This window comes from Neoarius graeffei, chromosome 13 (assembly GCF_027579695.1).
Source record: "Neoarius graeffei isolate fNeoGra1 chromosome 13, fNeoGra1.pri, whole genome shotgun sequence".
NCBI classification, from domain to species: Eukaryota; Metazoa; Chordata; class Actinopteri; order Siluriformes; family Ariidae; genus Neoarius; species Neoarius graeffei.
In genome coordinates, this window is record NC_083581.1 from 23,305,175 (window position 1) to 23,318,252 (window position 13,078).

General features: G+C 40.0%; 1 protein-coding gene across 1 annotated transcript in view; it reads right to left on the reverse strand.

The window, feature by feature from the left end:
* The window catches only part of itga5 (integrin, alpha 5 (fibronectin receptor, alpha polypeptide)), a 90,172-nt gene that overhangs the window by 75,031 nt on the left and 2,063 nt on the right, over positions 1–13,078 (reverse strand). Inside the window, exon 2 of the mRNA XM_060937357.1 lies at positions 268–401. Coding sequence (XP_060793340.1) covers positions 268–401 — 134 coding nt within the window. The remainder of the gene's footprint in view (positions 1–267; positions 402–13,078) is intronic.

Consider the following 13,078-nt stretch of genomic DNA (forward strand, 5'->3'; position numbering starts at 1 on the left):
CCACTTAAAGTAAAGAGGGAGTATCTGTCAACACAGGACTTATTTAGGAGAGGATGTGGAACCTGATGCCTGAATACTACATTTTCAAAAAGAGTCCTGGCAAACAATCAGTAATGAGGGTGCATTCTTCATCAACGAGCTTCCTGATGACTGCAGACCTGTGGCATTTATGATATACATCTAAAGACATAATTTATAAGAGCCACACTATTATACATTTATTAGAACTGTGTAAAGAAATGTTGATCTGAGGTGAGAGAGCCTCACCCTGCTGGTCAAACTCTATGCTGTGGCAGTCAGACCGGTCATGGCTCCATGGGCAGAAGAACACAGAGCCTCCCTCTGTGATGTTCGGCTGGCTGGTGTTGGCTTTTGGTGCTCCAACTAAGATGCTTGCATCTCTGAAAGAGAATTAAGAGGCTTAATTTACATTTACAAAATACACGGAGGAAAAAAATATTATATACATTTTCTCGTATTCTAGTTAGTAATGCTCTTTATAGACTGCACAACAGAGTGTGTAAAATTCACCAGAATTACACGACAGCTTTCTCTTTACAAGATCTTTATCCATCACATTTGTAATCCATGTACAGGGAAAAGGGGGGGGGGGGGGGGGGCTACATACACCTTCCCTGTATTAAGAAAATAAAAGACCCTTATTCAAAGTTGCATGCAGTCAAACATATTACAGACAGTAAAATCAAGCTTAAAGGAACAATCCACCGTACTTCCATAATGAAATATGCTCTTATCTGAATTGAGACGAGCTGCTCCGTACCTGTCCGAGCTTTACGCGACCTCCCAGTCAGTCAGACGCAGTCAGACGCGCTGTCACTCCTGTTAGCAATGTAGCTAGGCTCAGTATGGCCAATGGTATTTTTTGGGGCTGTAGTTAGATGAGACCAAACTCTTCCGCGTTTTTCCTGTTTACATAGGTTTATATGACCAGCGATATGAAACAAGTTCAGTTACACAAATTGAAACACAGTGATTTTCTATGCTATGGAAAGTCTGCACTATAATGACAGGCGTACTAACACCTTCTGCGCGCTTCGGCAGTGCATTGATATCTGAGCTCCATATCAATGCGCTGCCAAAGCACGCAGAAGGTGTTAGTACGCCTGTCATTATAGTGTGGACTTTCCATAGCATAGAAAATCACTGTGTTTCAATTTGTGTAACTGAACTTGTTTCATATCGCTGGTCATATAAACCTATGTAAACAGGAAAAACGCGGAAGAGTTTGGTCTCATCTAACTACAGCCCCAAAAAATACCATTGGCCATACTGAGCCTAGCTACATTGCTAACAGGAGTGACAGCGCGTCTGACTGACTGGGAGGTCGCGCAAAGCTCGGACAGGTACGGAGCAGCTCGTCTCAATTCAGATAAGAGCATATTTCATTATGGAAGTACGGTGGACTGTTCCTTTAAGCTAATTCCACCAATAAATTCATCAATTTCATCTTTGGAAAAGATGCATCTGTATGATCAAGCTCACCTGGTTGGAATGCATGTTAATTGGTTTGTAAATTTTAACAACCTAAAATGATTACTTAACTGTGAATCAAGCAGATCATTGTAATATAAATTATAGCAATTAAAAAAATAAAATAAATAAATAAAAATCAGCCACATTTCCATTAACCTGCTGAAGGTGCAATTTGAAACTGGAACAATGGAAACATGAATTTCAAAAGCACTCAAATATCACCAAAAGAGTTTTTCCACTTTGTATAAGGCAAAATCAAAAATGGAAACACATTTGTCACATTTAAATCACAGGACATGATGAACAAATGGAAATACTTGCATTCTGAAAAAAAGTGATCTGTAAACTCTATTTTGCGTAAAACTGCAATGAAACCCGGGCCACTGATCATCATAACTGTACACAGGAAGTTAATGCAAGTTAAAGTCCAATACAGGAAATGCGGGTGTGTGTCGATTTAAAAAAAACTTAAAAAAAACAAAAAACAAAAACCGTCAACAAAAAAGGAGAAGTTGGTTAATAAAAGATGCACTTATATATATATTTTAAAGCACAAGCTACAAAGTGAGGAAAGTTGCCTAGCAGGAGGATGGGTAAAGTATTGCAAAACTGCCTTAAAGCCTAGGTCACAACTGGCCGTACGTGCTCCTACGGCTGGTCTACGTGCAAGAAACGCACGGAGGGCGCGCGTGTGACGTGCTGATTTTCGAGCCGTAGACTGGCCGCAGAGGTTCTTTGTCATGTCAAACAAACTCTACGGGCGCTTACGTTTTTTTCAGGTTGCAAGACAAACTTATGGCCAACGTGCGTCTTTCTCCACAAACAAACAAAAAAAAAAATGCAGCGATTTGGGAAACGCCAAAAAATCGCACGGCCAAAAAAATCGTACGTCTGGTTGTGACCTAGGCTTAAAACAGTCCATTTTCCTCAAAAGAGCATGGGAAGGTAGAACATAGACATGTCCTCACGGTCTACAAACCAACTCTCGTTCTTCACCATCATTAAAGTGCCATTCCACCATTGGATGTATTATTTGGCATAAAATACAATATATTTTATGACAACATGACTAGACAGAGAAATCTTTTAGCTTCAAAATGATATATCAAACATAATTTTTTCACAACGACAAGTATATTAATTTTGCAACCAAAGTCACCTACCCTTTTAATTTCCGCGCGGTAGTGAAACGGGATGTCATCGGCAGGTTCCCCTTCTTGTGTACCACGTGTCGGTCTATTTTTAGACCAGGAAACCCCCAAAGTGAGAGAGTCATTTCTCCTCGTATATGGGGGCCAAAAAAATTGCGAAAAATTTTGAGTTAATCTTTCAGTTAGCTAGATTTATTGGTATTAGCTAGATTTATTGGTATTATTTTTATCGCGTTCTATCCGCCATTGCTGATAATATGTGCCACGTCACACGTCACGTGGTACACGAGAAGGGGAACCTGCCGATGACATCACGCGCGGAAATTAAAAGGGTAGGTGACTTTGGTCGCAAAATTAATATGCTTGTCGTTGTCAAAAAATTATGTTTGATATATCATTTTGAAGCTAAAAGGTTTCTCTATCTAGTGATACCATTTATATATGTTGTCAAAATATATTGTATTTTATGCCAAAAAGAATACATCCAATGGTGGAATGGCACTTTAAGTCCAGGCTTGGGAAAGGGGTCAGAACACTGTGGGTGGGTGGGTGGGGTTTGTGTGTGTGTAAGCCTACAGGAAGAGAACGCCCTTTCCTGCCCCTTAGGCTGGTCTCAGCGATGCGTGACTGGGGGTAACCTCACAAAGCTTATACTGACCGAAAAAATCTCAATGGAGGTCACATCAAAGAACTGCAGACTACAAAAATGATCAGAATCATGGAAGGAGAGAAGGAAAAAAAAAAAAGTCAGGTTGGTCAATCAGTCATGTCCAGGGTTTTAAGACTCCACAGGATGGTCTCCCTGGTTAGCACAATGCTGTGGGGGAGGGGGGGTTTGCACAAAAGTAGGTGTTCTGTTTATTTTCCTAAGGGGGGGGGGGACTAAACACCGCTTTCTTCCGGTGAGGAGAGAAAATTCAGACTTTCCGCCATGTGTCTGGACAGAGGGAACATCCCAGAGGTAATGAAACATTCGGAGACGAAAATAACCAAATCCAGTCAGTCACATCTTTTTTATTAAAGAACTTGTATATCCAAGTGTGTGAGGTGAACACTCACTGGCCACTTTATTAGGCATACCTACACCTCTGCTCATACATGTGATTATCCAATCAGCTAATAACATAGCATAAACAACGTCAAGAGAACAATGATCTTGGTCACTGCAATACGGTTGTTCGAAATAAATGGGCAGGTTTGAGTATTTCAGAAATTGCTGAGCTACTGACAGTCACACACAACACCTAGAGTTGAAACAAAAATGGTGTGAAAAACCAAAAACCATCCCATGAGTAGTTCTGTGGGTATAAATGCCTTGTTGATGAGGAGAATGACCAGACTGGTTCAAGCTGCCAGGAAGTCCAATACAGAAAGTCACATGACCAATGCTGACAACCGTGGTGAGCAGAAAAATCCTCTCAGAATGCACAACTGTGAGACGATGAGCTACAAACAACTGTAGAAGACCACGTCAGGTTCAACTCCTATGAGCCAAGAACAGGAACCAGAGACTACACTGAGCACGGGTTCACCAAAACTGAACTGCTGAAGGTTGGACACATGTCACCTGGTCTGATGAATCTCTAGTTCAGCTGCAACATGCAAATAGCATGGACAGAACTTCACAAGTGTGTGTTATTCCTCAGTTATTGCTTAAACTCATGGGGAAATGCTTAAAGACTTACAAATAAAATTCCTATATAAAGAACATGGATTTTACTTTCTAAATGTCTAATCATAACTGAAGAATGGTTGAGCTATGTCCTAGGGATAAACAACAAAATATGTAAAATATAAAAAGCTTTCCAGTATACGAAGTTTAAAAAATAATAATAATCCTGTAAAATACACTGCAAAGTTGCCAGAGAAAAGCTGATAACAGTATAAAGGACATCTGTTTAGGCTTCTGCATGAAACTGCAAAAAAAAAAAAAAAAAAACTTCTTATATTTTTTGTTATTTGCGTGCATCCATGTCCAAACTTACCACTTTCACACTTCTTTAAAAAGATATAACACAGCGTAATTCACGACCACACTATCTTTCCTGAGAAGTTCAACATCTACAGTGGATATACAAAGTCTACACACCCCTGTTAAAATGGCAGGTTTTTGTGTTGACAATGAACCAAAAACATATTCAAAAGTATCATACAGCTGTCAATGGGTATTTATCATCCTTATCGAACCCAAATACAGTCCAGCTGTTTGTGGATTATTTTCTTCACATCTTGGTTTCATCTGACTGCTGAAGCCATGGTCCTCAAAGATCTTATGCAACATACCGTACATGGGTTCTCACTTGTCTAAACCTACTGATCAGGAAAGGGGGTACCAAAGAATTTCCAAAACATTACCTGTGCCATGAAACACTGCGAAGACCATCAACAAGTAAAGAAAATAGAGCACAGCAGTGACCTCAAGAGCACAGCATCTCTCCAAAACGTACAAAAGGACAAGACAAAAATTCATCACGGCAGCCTCCATCACTTGGTGAAAGCTATCAATCAGGAAAGGGGTACCAAAGAATTAAAAAAAAAAAAACCACACACACACACACACACACACACACCACTACCTGTGCCAGGAAACACTACGAAGGCCATCAACAACAAGTGGAGAAAACAGAGCACAACAGTGACATCACCAAGAACAGGACATCCCTCCAAAAATATTCAAAAGGACAAGACAAAAGTTTACCAGGGTGGCTGCCAAGAGACCAACAGCACCATTAAAGGAGCTGCAGGAATATCTGAGGAGTACGGATTTCTCTGACAAGCTCCTATATTCTTCACGGCTGGGCTACGGGGAAGGGTGGCTAGACGGAAGCACTCCTCCCTCCAAAAAAAAAAAAGCCATCTAAGCCCAAATAAATCACCCCAATCCATGTAGCAAAATGCATCAGGGTCTGATGACAATCCTAAAAGTCCATATTTCCAAAAGATATGTTTAGCACAAAAAAGTACATCACCAAATGAACATCCCACAGTGAAGCATGGTAGTGGCAGCACTAGCGGTACTTTTCATCAGCCAGAACTGGGGGTTTTAAATCAAGGTGGAGGAAATCATGAAATGCTACAAATACCAGCCAGTATTGAGCCAGAACATGAAAAGGAATTTCACCTTGACCCAAAGCATACCTCCAAAATCAACAAAGGAATGACTTCACCAAAAGAACATTGATGCCTTTGAATGGCCTCACCAAACCTCAGACTTGAATCAAACTAAAAATGTGTGGGATGACCTGAAGCAGGCTATGCACAGGAGATGCCCTCACAATTTGACAGCTCTCGAATGTTACCAAGCTGATAGACTCTCACTCCAAAAACCTGAGTGGTTTAATAAAAATAAAAAAATTTAAAGTATTAGATTAGGGCTATGCATACTTGTGCAATTAGGTTATTGTAAGGGGGGAATTTTATCCCCCCCCCCAAAAAAAAAAAGTTTGATCGTTTTTCATTTTGTACATTTTGCAATTTCACGTTAAAGGTGGGAAAAGTTTTGACAGGATTTATCTTGGGGTCATTATTTTACTTCACAAAAACCTCCCACTTCTACAGATGTGTGTAGACTTTTTATATCCACCGTATAAGTTACTGATCTCGATTTTATCTGGAAGGGGGGAAAAAAAAGAAAGAAAGAAAAACACGGATTTTTGCCAATCTCAAGTTTTATTATCTGGCTTGCTCACAAATATGCGTTCTGGAACAGACCCCTGGCCACATATGCATGCTGATGTCCTTCTACATGTGTAGGCATAATAAGATCAGCAAAAGTGCAGAAACAGAAGCTCTCTGATCAATGAAAAGACTTGTAAAGAAACAACAGGAAATACAACAAAAGTAATTGCTGTGTTGCTAATCACACAAATTTGCAAACACACACGATAGTAATCTCAGAAATGCAAAAAAAAAAAAAAAAGGCACCAATTAGCATGTAATGGCTTTTTTATCAGCTTGAGAATCAGTCTAGTCTAAACTACATTCTCTCCCTGTTAAATTCTTAAACATTGGACTAATGTTAGCATTGTAATAACAGCTCAATTGCTTTGGGTGAAAGAATGCCGGTTGTGGAAAATGCCCCGAGTTGAGTGAGTCAGCCTCCAGTGAAGTAAACAGACTATAGAGGAGGTACAGATAGAAGCCTGTTATCTAAGGCGGACTGTAAAGACATCGCAACCAAATCGCCAAATCAAATGTCACAATCACGTTGCAATACAGATAATCCAGTGCTTTGAGACAATGATTTCTAACTGCTTCAGAGAAGTTGCAAAACAGCACAAACAGATGGATGCTTGCATGGCTGAACCAGTGACTGCTGATGCAAGTCCCTTCATACTTAGAGTACAGCTCTTTGTAAGCACTTGAAGCCATAACATATAATAAATACAAAAAGGTAATGCTTTAACATTGTTTTAATTGATTTGGAAACATTTGGCAATTCCCAGAAGAATCTAATTAAAAGCATCTACTTAAGTGGTCCGTTGTTCGAGGAGAGCATCACAACAGTAACATCCTAACTAACTTGAAGTTTTGAATGCAGACTATTTGAGAGCCAATCAGAGGTCTCTGTTGAGAGACAAGTTAAAAATATTATATACGAGTGCTACATGAAGTGCATGAACACTTGGCCATTATGTCATATCTGGGCCTTCCTCCAAACTGTTGCCAACAGCACAAAACTGTGGCACTAAGATTTCCCTTCACTGAAACTAAACGTAACTAGAAAAGCACTCGGAGAGCGCAGACCTCCGCCAAGAATCCTTTAAAAAATTCCGGGATCCAGACAGTGATCTGGATCACCGCCAAAATTTAATGGATTGTTACTTGTGCCCAGTCATACCTCTGGAAAAAATTTCAGAGCAATCCGTTCATAACTTTTTCCGTAATGTTGCTAACAGACAAACCAACGCTACCGAAAACATAACCTCCTTGACGGAGGTAATGATACATGGGGCAACTTTTTGGGCAATGTCGAAGCGCAATTGCCTGACAACATTTTCCCACTGAGATTGGGCAACATAACTTCTACCTGAACGATTTTGATCATTTCGGGCAATTTTTAAGATCATCCAATCAGTGTGCTAGCAGCAAATCACATGACCACCTGAGAGCTTCTGAAATTTTCAATAAATAAATAAATAAAGATGGTGGAGTCTCCAGCAGTGGAGTGAAGAAGAAGAGAGACAACTTGTCTTTTTATGCCGGTAAGTTGTTGTGTAAATGCAAAGTGGTGAATTTACCTCATCAAATGCTTAGAAAACCAACAGACGTCCATTTTTATGTGCTCAGGTTATAATTAAGACATTGATTTTTTTTTTCAGCCAAGTGTAAACTGCCGTTAGCTAACCACCGCTCCACAGAGCTTGGATGGGATTTAGCTAACTAGCGGTGTTTTTTGCTAACAGTTAGCTGAAAGTTATTGCTAGCTATGCAGGTTAGCGCTCATGTGTGAAGTTAAAAGTGATGGGCAGCTCATGGTTTCTTTGTTGTTGTTTTTTCCTGAGTTGTAATAGAGATTGTCGAACTTATTGTCCAATCTAATTCACATACAGAGCACAAATACTTGTGGAACCCGAGGGCGAAACAGTACAAACTTCAGGATCTAAAAAAGAAAGCCTTTTTGTAATGCATGTGTCAGTTATTAGTTATAGCACATGCAATTGAGGCTAGTAGCATTTTTAAAGAGATTTTTTTTTTTAAAAGTGTTTATTATTGACAAAATAATGTGGTTATTTTGACTTGTAAATGTTAAAATAATGGCAAATTATCTTTTGACCAGAGCATTTAGTTTTGTTCCAGAAGTGATACTTGAGTGAAAGCCAAGACAAAAAGTGACCACTGCAAATGTTTCAGTGTCCATCTTTGTGGTATCTGTCTCCCTGGCAATAGATTTGCGCTTATCTGATTGGTTGTTGCAAATTGTCTGTTGCCCTAATTAGTTGCCCTGTGTCTCACCTGGTTGCCCGTTGCCAGCAACAATGCCCAAAAATTTGCCCCATGTATCATAACCTTAAAGTGCCATTCCACCATTGGATGTATTCTTTGGCATAAAATACAATATATTTTATGACAACATGACTAGACAGAGAAATCTTTTAGCTTCAAAATCAAACATAATTTTTTGACAACGACAAGTATATTAATTTTGCGACCAAAGTCACCTACCCTTTTAATTTCCGCGCGGTAGTGAAACGTGATGTCATCGGCAGGTTCCCCTTCTTGTGTACCACGTGTCGGTCTATTTTTAGACCAGGAAACCCCCAAAGTGAGAGAGTCATTTCTCCTCGTATATGGGGGCCAAAAAAATTGCGAAAAATTTTGAGTTAATCTTTCAGTTAGCTAGATTTATTGGTATTAGCTAGATTTATTGGTATTATTTTTATCGCGCTCTATCCGCCATTGCTGATAATATGTGCCACGTCACACGTCACGTGGTACACGAGAAGGGGAACCTGCCGATGACATCACGCGCGGAAATTAAAAGGGTAGGTGACTTTGGTCGCAAAATTAATATACTTGTCTTTGTCAAAAAATTATGTTTGATATATCATTTTGAAGCTAAAAGATTTCTCTATCTAGTGATACCATTTATATATGTTGTCAAAATATATTGTATTTTATGCCAAAGAATACATCCAAATGGTGGAATGGCACTTTAAGAGGCCCAAACGTGTTCCAGCATGACAACGCCATGTTTTCCCACCTGACTGTATTTAACGGGATGCTACAGAGCAAAACATGTAAAAACAAAAATGTGAGCTCAGACAGGACCAATAATTCATTCCAATTTCCAGCAATATCTGCTGATGTTTTCTTTCCTAGTTGCTGTGAATGTGCTGCCCGTTGCTTAACGCTGATGCTATGAGTAAATTAAATTGTGTAGGTATCAGTAGCGCCACTGTAATATTGCTGCATCATCATCACAACACCAGTGATTCCAATTCCCAGTAGAGCCGTGGCAAAAAATCATTAACGTTACCAGGTCACCAGGGGATAGATTAGCATTTCACACAACTTTAACACCTTTGCTCACAATCCCACAGAACACCATTACAGCAATAAATAAACGGTTTTCAGTATACATAGGAACGAGGTATAAACGAGACACTTGTTGAATAAACTTTGAGATACATGAACAATCTGCTGACAAGTGAGGGAAACTAGTTTGCGGCAAACAAACGTCTCAACAGCGGTCACCAGAACACTAACAGAACGCCAAGAAACCCCAGCCAGCAGCAAGAGTCAGGCTGAAGTGTGTTTACTGCTAAAACGCTAAACATTAAACATCCTCATCCTTGTGTGGCTTTGCTAATAAGACCAAAATGAACGTGATAAAAAATGTGCGGTACTGCCAGATTAAGAGCTGGGTGAAAAGTTGCTGACACGGCAACTAGCACGCCTTTCTAAAGACAGGAAGAAAACCCAATTCCAAATGGTTCTTAACCCAAATTAACGAGCCAGAAACACTCCCCAACCCGTACCCAATCACCGTCTGCCCAGGTGTCAACCTTATGTCACTGGAGCGCTGTCTGAAATGACTTCAACCTTGCTGGCATGGTGTTTAGAAGGGGTTTCCAGCCTCCAAATACACCATCAACCAGAATTATAAAATGATGTGAATATACACAAACCTTCGAGAACTAAAATCATGGTGAAAAAGCAAGGAGTTAATTAGAAGTGACTGACTAAATTATCCAGAAAAATCATGTGTACACAATATACAATGGGCTATTTCTAAAAACTTGCATGCAAAAAAAACCACATTCTAATAACTTAATTTGCATGCAATTTGATTTATGAACCTTTAGCCATTTATTACCATTATTTAAGCAGTAGTCTCTCAGCTTTTCCTGAAATGTCCACAAAGAGGATCTGAATGGCAAGACTGAGGTTTTAACTGAATGAGCTCTTCTGTCTTTTAGTCATATGCTTTAAAGAGAGGGGGGGAAAATGCATCAAATTCTGATTTGCTCTCTTATCTAACCAACATCACTATCACCAACAGATATTGTTGAGGTCATGGCAGCTAAAGCAAACAGCAATACAACTCAGTGGATGTTTCTTTATTATGCAAATTATTTACTGCCCCTTCATGATTTACAGTTTCTGGCGCATAATGGTAGCATCCTAAGGAAATTAAATTATCTGGAGCTAATTATGGAATGGGCAACATAGTGGCACAGCACCGCTGCCAAATCACAAGTTCAAGTCTGAGTCTCACATGTTCTCCCTGTAACCATGTGGGTTTCCTCCCTGTTCATTCCTACTGTCCAAACGGTCATTAAATGCTAAGGTCATACATTGTCAGGTGACCTGTGAGAACCGTGACTGGGGCCTACTGTGGCCATTCCAGCAGATTTTGGAGGTGATCCATCGCATAAATTTGGGCAGAGCAAAGATGCAAATGAAGCAACAGTAGCCACGACGGAAGATGCCGGTAAAACTGACAGCGGCAGGGACGAATAGCAACGTGTGACCTTACGGCAATGATGGCAGCGTGTACGGTTTTCACGACTGCAGTATGGCATAGCCACAGCAAGACAAAATAAGCCACATCTCCTAGGCAAACTTTTTAACTTTCCACAGAATGTTTTTCCATGAACGTTGAGCTTGATGGTTGTGACGGAATGCTACGGCAACCCCCGGTAGCCCACGTATGCCTCAAGGACGCTTTCACAGTTATGGATTAATTCATCCGGCGCTTGACCCACAGCAATTTTCAACACGATGAAACTTTCCAGGGATGGAAGCCATGCTCACCCAGTTGCACAAGGTAGCGCCATGGCTGTCACGTATTGCGACAGAAGGGCCTGGAACACATGCCGGTCGATCCCTAGAAGGCCTAAAATCATCCACCGTGAAGCGATTCTGGCTGCTACCTTAGCTTAAGCATGAACGTGTGCGTGCATGGTGTCCTGTGAGGGACTGGGAGCTCTTTCAGGTTGTAAGTCCGACTCATGCCTCGAGTTCCCATGACCAGGAGAAAGCAGTTACTAGCTTGGACCTGTAAACTATGGTTCCATGGGGATACACTGGAGAAATACTGGTTCAGTATTTACACTAATGTTAGTGTGACAATCACCAGATTACAATATGCATCATGGGTCAGGGCCAAAGCACCCATGATGCGTAATATGCATGTGTGATGACTCATGAGATGTCTAACTAGCAGGACATTACACTTCTATATTAAAAGGAAAAAAATGGGAAGGAATGCATGGTAGTAAATTATTCTCCAAAAATGAAACAAGCATTTAAGACCGTTTGGATGAATGAATAATTCGAACTACAAAAGAGCACTTGTTTAAATGTAAAAGATCTGATAAAGAACCTCAGTACTTTCCATCTCTGCGCCTTCTAATACAATGCACGTTTTGTAAGCTGCTCCGGCAAAACAAAAGAGCTGCTTCGACATGAAGAAATGAAAATGAAAATTATTTCCATTTCAAAATACCCTTTACCCACCCCAGTGAGAATTTAATCCAATGTTTAGATCCTGATCTCTGACCTACTGCTGCTAAAGAGCTCTCAGTCCTTATCTACATGCTATGCAGACAGAGAGGAATGTGCTACTCCTACACATAATGAATGACTTTTTCCTAATGCTTAAACAAGTTTGTACTGAGAACCCAGTATTTTTTTTTTAATAAAAACAAGCCAACATTTCTTCCTTAAAAGCAGAGATATGCATTTCACAACAGCTAAAAACACGTTTAGTGCTGGAGATGACACAGATATTATTCAGAAAAAAAAAAATGCATGAACCCTTCTGGACAGGCCATGCTACAACAAGACAGTCCGCTTATACAGTTTACAAAGTTTACAAGTGTATGAACCACACCTTCAAGCAGTCTTTGCACAGCTTCATTAAAAATCCAGACAAGCAGCATGATCACAACACTAAGATATTGAGCCATAATAGTATTACAAAGATCTGATGCGGGGAAGAATTGTAGTTTTGGAAATATACAAAAAGTACTAGAAAACTCTAGAGCAGATTCTGCATTGCAGAGGCTTCAAACAGCTGGCTAAGGGAAAGGCTGGAACAATTCCAACTTTGAGTTTTTGAACAATCCCAACATGCACAACACAGAAAAAAAAGTCCCAAAAGCTACAGCCACTAAAGACTTTGTTCATACAGAAGCAGGTGCACATATTCAAATAAAAGGTGTGTAACCCATGCGATGTCACTGAAACGTTGTCATTAGTGTAAAAGCTGATGAGCAGTATGACAGGTTGAGGTGATTGAATGGAATATGATGGACTAAAATGAAGTATTCCTTCTGGCTGGGAATATACATTATGTATGATGTTGAATATTCTTATTAATCAGAGGAAAAACCTGTGTTTTTGCAGACGATGCTCTGTGAACAGTTTAAGTTCAGATGAAGTAATGGTAGGTGAGAGCAGCTGCTGCTTTCTCTGTGACTTCA